Source organism: Saccostrea cucullata, unplaced genomic scaffold, assembly GCF_032062105.1.
Source record: "Saccostrea cucullata isolate Sc308-1 unplaced genomic scaffold, CSIRO_AGI_Scuc_v1 ctg20327, whole genome shotgun sequence".
In the NCBI taxonomy this organism is placed as follows: Eukaryota; Metazoa; Mollusca; class Bivalvia; order Ostreida; family Ostreidae; genus Saccostrea; species Saccostrea cuccullata.
The window spans coordinates 1,071-7,687 of NW_026937205.1; the positions used below are offsets into that span (position 1 = coordinate 1,071).

Genomic DNA, 6,617 nt, shown 5'->3' on the forward strand with positions numbered 1-6,617 from the left:
AATTAATCTTTGTAGATCCCTATAAACTGTAATCAAATATGTTCTATGTTCTATTCTGGAATTTATGTGTAGCAGTAGCGCAGAAAAATAAAAGTGCATTTATGATATGCTATTCTAATAGAATATTATTGTCGATTCGAACAAGCGATTAAGAGGGCCAAATCCTTCATTAACGCTGGTCATAGGACAAATAGCATGCATATGCAATATTTCTGCAAAGTTTCAAGAAAACGCCAATATATGAGACAAATAAATTAAACACATGATACCCTTAGTCGAAGGCTTTGGCGTGGGCACTTGCAAGAGTAGAAGTTAAAAAAAAAGAGGGAATGCAATATAAGACATGTACAAATGTAAAAGTTTTAAAAAGAGTTAATTTGTTTCACAATAATCATGTGATACAAGGGTTGATCCAAAAGTAATGTCACAGTGTCCATATCTTTTATATTTAGCGTCATATTATCAAATACAATATACCAAAAGATGCCCAAATGTAAATCTAATTAACATTGAAATTTTAATTTAATAATGTTTATTTAAATCTATTTTATAGATGTTTAAAACATAGAGTATAAGGGGTGTCGCCGCGTCACAACGGAACGTCTCGTTTTAAAGTGTATTTTTTTTTAGTATGAAAGTTACAAACACATTAAAAAGATTCTAAAAAAGCAACTAATCTCCCAATTTTTTAAAAGACACAGTTCTCGTCATTTTCTAGTCTTTATTTGAAAATTAAATGACGGCATTGGTATTTGTGATCATAAAAATTGTTGTTTTACTTTGTTGAATTGAACAAAGGGGTTGCCGAAATAGGGAAAAAACGGCTCGACGATTTGTAATGCATTTTGCTTCAAAATATGGGAATCATCACTAGCGACAATTACGTTAATTAATTAGACTTACTGAATAAAGAATGTAAATAGGAGACTTCTTTATAGATAGTTTCAGCAATTTTGGGCGGTTGATTGGTCACTGAATGATCAACAGAGGACAAAAAGACCGAAAGATAGGAGATCGGACGGAAACATTTAATAGTGTCTGATGCTGTCAAAAAGGACAGACGTATAGAGTGACATGTGAATTTTTAAGTTTGTCTTATGCTACTGTTAAAACAATTTTGATATAAGGGTTAATTATGAAAAGAGTGAGTGTATAATGGTACCAAGAATTCTTAAAGAAAGTGGAATTGGTGAAAGTGTTTGCAGATCACAAATATTTTTAAGGAAATGAAGGGGAAACGCGTAAAAGTATGACGGTGCGTATCTGTCATAAGACTCTATATTTAGATGCGGCGACTACCAGAAACGCACATTCTTTAAAATCCGATATTTTGGAAAGTATACATCATATTCCTTGCTGATCTGAAATAAATAAAGCTTCCATCATGTATGATTTTGTTGCTTTACGTCGATTAATAGCAATTTTATCAAAGTTGTGACATTACTTTCAGATCATACCTCGTATATAGGTACATGTAAATCATGTGCCCTTATCAATTAAATATTTAATCAAATTTTGTTGGGAAAAAAATCTTTAATTTATTTTTTTTTTAACTGTAGTATTACATCGAATTTGGTGGTGAACGATATGTTGATCTTGGTCTTGGGAGTCATAGAGTAAAGTGCAAAGTCAACAAAACATTCAGGTACTTCATAGCTCACCTGATCTGAAACCTCAAGTGAGCTTTTCTGATACCCGTTGTCTGTTTGTCTGTTCTTAATTTTAAGTTCTCAAAAATCAAGTCACAGTGTGGCGCAGTGGTTAGGGCATCTGCTCTAGAGTCGTAAAGTAAGTATATGATCCTTACATGGCGGGTTTGAATCCCACTGTGGAATGTGGAGACCGATCCATTGGATGAGACCGTATGAACCTAGGTTCCGTTTCACAGTAGGTGCTGTTGAGCTAAAGATTCCTCCCTGCTAAATGAACATAAATGTCAAGTATAGAAAAAACTGCAGCTCTTTCACTACCGGCAAGTTGTAGCGTCTCCATATGAGTGAAATTTCTCGAGAAGGCCGATAAACAATTTGCAATCTATCTTAAAAGCCACTGGGTCAACTTCTAGTAAGATTGGTTCAAAGAAGCTTTAGATAGAGAATAGTTTAAGAATAAAGGGTTAATTAAATCTCCTGAAAAGTAAAGATACTAGTAATAAAAAAAAACAAAATTAGGGTGGGGTCATTAATTTTTTTTTCAAAAACAACTGAGGCAGGAAACCTGCAACGTCTGTGAAAGCACTCTGGGATAGTATCAATTCTAAAATGGTCACATCATAACCCCCGGCGGTAGGGTGGGGCCACTGTATGGAACCGAAGTTAAACATTGAAATATATGGGAGAAATCTTTAAAAAAATCTTCTCAAGAACGTTTGGACCAGCAGAGGTAACACTTATGTGAAAAAATCCTGAGGTGGAGTAAAGCAAAAGTTACCCAGGTGATCGTTCTGCCGCATGGAACTCTTGTTATATAGTATATCGTTTAATGAAATGCGAATTCGCATTTATAAGCATAATTCGTAGCAGATTTGAGTGGTATAAATTATGAGTATTTGATTTCACCTGAAATGCTTGGAAAGGTTATAGTTGATTTATCATTTATTTCCAACTTTTAGGTTGATTGTTGTCGCCGAAAAGGAAACGGTGTACAGGAAATTTCCGATTCCTTTAATCAACAGGTTGGAGAAACACTTTTTGAACGTTTTATCGCTTCTCACTGAAAAACAACTTCAGCTTACAAAGCAGTTAGAGGAGTGGGTCCAAAAGTTTACAGTTACCTACGATATGGACCCCTTGAGGTAATTATTTTACAAGTATTGAATAAAATGGGAAACAAGCAAGATTTATCATAAACGTACTTGTGATTAAGTAAATGTGGCTCTTTGATCATAGTTTTAAAAAAGCTGAAAAATTGCTATCAAAGTATTTCTTAATTGTTTAACTCCTTTTAACAAAACCTGAATTTTTTTTTCAAAAGATGTCCAGTGTCTCTCTTTGAATCTAAACGATAGGAGACCAGTGTTTTGCAATGGAATGTACATATATATGCTTAAAATATTAATTATATCAAAAATATTAATGTAAGAAAGTAATTAAAATGAAAGCATGCATCCCTATCGGTTTGTTCAACTCATAAATTCCAGGGGAAGGATTGGGAATTTAATTATAGATTTCGGGGTTAAGGTAGACTCAACAGTTACTACCGAGTATAAGATAAAGAAACAGTATTCAAGATCGAACATCTATAAAACAATGCGGAATAGGAGCAGAACAAACACGGACCTCTGAAACAGTAGGGGTGGGATCGGGTGCCATGGAGGAATGAGCATCCCCTGCCGACCAGTCAAACCCTCTATGTCCTCCTTTTAATGATAGGGAAATAACGGGAAAATCCGTTGTCAATTCAGTGTATCAAAAATGGACTAGCAATTAGCAAGAAAAAAATCAGTCAGCAATTTGACTCAATGATGAATTGTTTTTGCTGACAAGGTCATTGTATCGACCACAGAACATACGATTTGTGACTTAAACGAGACTGCTGATATTCTTGTCTCATCAACTTGATTGGCAATAATTTACATCGTTTTAGAAATTGTTCGTACATAGAGTATGCTCTTGTGTATCGAATCAACTGAGATATATATAAATTTTGTATGCAGGTGATAAAGGTATATTGCTGAATAAGTAAGGGAAGTCGACGATTGAAAAGTTATAGTCATCACGTATATCATGGAGCTTGGTTGTTAAAATACCATTACCGTCTTTTGCAAGTAAAATATCCAAATGAGAAACAGATGTATCAGATTCTATGGTATCTTTAATCAAAGTGATATTATTATGACACTGAATTGTCTCAAGAATGAGTGAATTCAAACTGGTTTTTGACATGTGTCCTCGATTTTAGGGCGCTAGCGTGACGCAGTGGTCTTTCTTACATGGAGAGTGGTCCTTCGTACATGTATGAGACCGTATAAATAGAGCTCCCATGTTACAGTAGGTGATGGTTAATTAAAGATCCCTCTATGCTCAATGGCACTGAGTGCCAAGTATAGATCAAAATTTGTAGCTTTCTATGTGCAAGTGGTGGCGTCTCCATATGAGTGAAAAATTCTCGAGAGGGACATTAAACAATATACAATCATTCAATTAATCGGTGATAGGGTGGCGCTACAATTAACAATAAGAATTTTTTAAGTTATTAAAATATGGAAATATTTGTAAAATTATATTCTGGTGATAAATAAAAAGTCCAGCTTACCTTATATCAGTTGTCCAAATTACCTTTGTTGATGGTCAGAATGTAATTAATAAACGCTGTATATATATCATTTTCGTAGAGAAAGAGCTACTACAGACTGGCAAGCAGGGGACGTGTTTATAGGGTATCATGCAGACACATGTGCCTCTATTATTCTTCATGTCTGTCAGTCTCGTGAATTCGATGGAGAAAACCTGTCATCTGAAGAGGAGTTGCAAGTAAGCAATAAATATTTTGAAAATGGTGTGACATTGTAATTTTATAAGTGTACGTCTTGTATTTAAGGTCATCTGAGTTACTGACTTGACCATTTGCATTTTATATAAAAGAATTTTACCCTTAAAATCATGTTTATTCCTGAGCATCTAAAAGACGGGCTTCATAAAATGTCATAATTGAGAGTAAGGTTCATCAAATTGCAAACTTCATGTGACATGTTTTCAGAAATTATTTATGCCAGAATGTTCATAACCTGATAAAATGTATGATACTCGTATTAATATGCATACGGACACAAAGAGTATGATTGATTTATTCTAATAAGAAGAATCTTAAACACATGAGATTTTGTAGGTAATTGATGCTGCGGAATGTGTACTTTTGTGGACAGCAACACCAGACTCGGTTTTGCGTTTAGAAAAAACAAAACTGAAAAATGAAGCTGAAATTCTTCAAGATCTTTATTTCAAACAGCAACATCATGAAAGCATAGTTGATTTTCTGAAATTCAAGTTGAAAACAAATAACCAGAAAGGATTATGTGTGCAGGTATTTAACTCGGACATTAATTTATTTGTTTGAAAATCATTTGATTTAATCACATTTGGCATATAAACAAAACTTAAAAGTAAAAAATTAGAACGTTCTCTTAAAAGGAAATAATTTTCATACCATTAACTTCTTCAACAGGTGACAACTCAGTCCAAATTATTCACATCGTCAGACATCTCAGATATGTGTGAAGAACTTGATATGTCAACAGAACAAATCCAACTTCTGACACTACAGTCTTTTGAAACTGAACAACAGTTTTGTAGGCAGTTGAAGTAAGTATTTCCGAATATTGTAAATTGCCAGTGAAAGCAACTTTTGTCGAGGCAGGATAGGGGTACGAGGGTTGTCCCAAAAAGTCGTAGACAATGTTTATAACTTTTTAAACATGCAACCAATACTAACCAAATTTTGCAAAGGCATGACATGTTCAATGTTCTTTAAAATTTTGAATTCTTAAATATATATCTTTCATATTTATAATATTAGGACGATTTATATGAAGGCCAATAAGGTCTGTCGGCGCACGAACAAAATACGGAATACATTGTATTTTTCGCATATAACTATTACATTTGCTTTTATTTCTTTAGTACTAAGTAAAATATTGAACTCAAATTTAGATCAGTGAAATCCGAATCAAAATCTTAATAATATGTCAAAATTTCATTTAAATGGCATCAGAAACAGACGATTGGTGTCATGATTTTCAAAGTGTTGTTGGAATTGTCTTTGATGAAAATGACGTCGTCAAACGCGTAACCGGCGCACGGAGATGTAATGAATTGTTTTGGATACGGTTAATATACACCAAAGACGAGAAAAAAGAGTACAAAAGTGACATTAGACCTAGATTTTAATAGAAAATTTATTTTTAAATGATATGAGATTCAGTGAGAGTTATACCGAAAATAGTTACAGCATGTAAGAAGTAAAGTATACTGTTTGTTAAACGCAGACAATGGGGAACAATCTGGGTCACGAACGACGTTAAACAACGTGTATTCTCTGCTGCCTATAATGTTAGGCGATCTTTCGACTAGAGTTCGATTGAAATTTGAATCTGCTTTAGAAAAACAAGAAACAAACAAAAAAGGACAGTAGTGAATTTAAATAAGTCCCTAAGTCAAGAGTGGTCTTTCACTTTAAAAAAAATATTGAATGTTAACAGACGCGTGTGAAGTAGAAAAGGAGATCATGACGTTATAAGGAACGTAAATTACGTTTGCTTTCGTGCACCGATGTACACTTACATCCTTTCTTTAATTTTTCATAATTTTCTTATTTAACGTGATATCATCATGAAACTTGAAATGCATGATCATAAAATGTTACTTTTTGCTTTGACAAGGACATAAATTTAATTTAGCAATGACAAACAAAACTGTTTTCCCTGTCTACGACTTTTTGGGACAACCCTCGTATATCTATAATAATAAATGTAGAAAAATGTTAATACTGTTCCTTCCTAAGGCGATCAGCAATTTGAAAGGAAAATCATGGGCCTATTGGATAAGACCTTCAAAAACCCGGCCCAGTGTCGAGGCAGGCTTTGATGTCTAGAATATCTCTCACTGGCCTGATTGCCGAGA

The 6,617-nt window shown here is 33.8% G+C and overlaps 1 protein-coding gene across 1 annotated transcript; it reads left to right on the plus strand.

The window, feature by feature from the left end:
- Positions 1-1,559: 1,559 nt before the first annotated feature.
- On the plus strand, positions 1,560-5,300 carry LOC134247524 (E3 ubiquitin-protein ligase rnf213-alpha-like; the record flags this gene model as incomplete). Its single annotated transcript, XM_062729873.1, has 5 exons — positions 1,560-1,645; positions 2,612-2,794; positions 4,334-4,472; positions 4,828-5,022; positions 5,164-5,300. Coding segments are annotated over 5 exons (740 nt in total), but the record flags the coding sequence as incomplete, so codon positions are not given.
- Between the last annotated feature and the right edge of the window lie 1,317 nt (positions 5,301-6,617).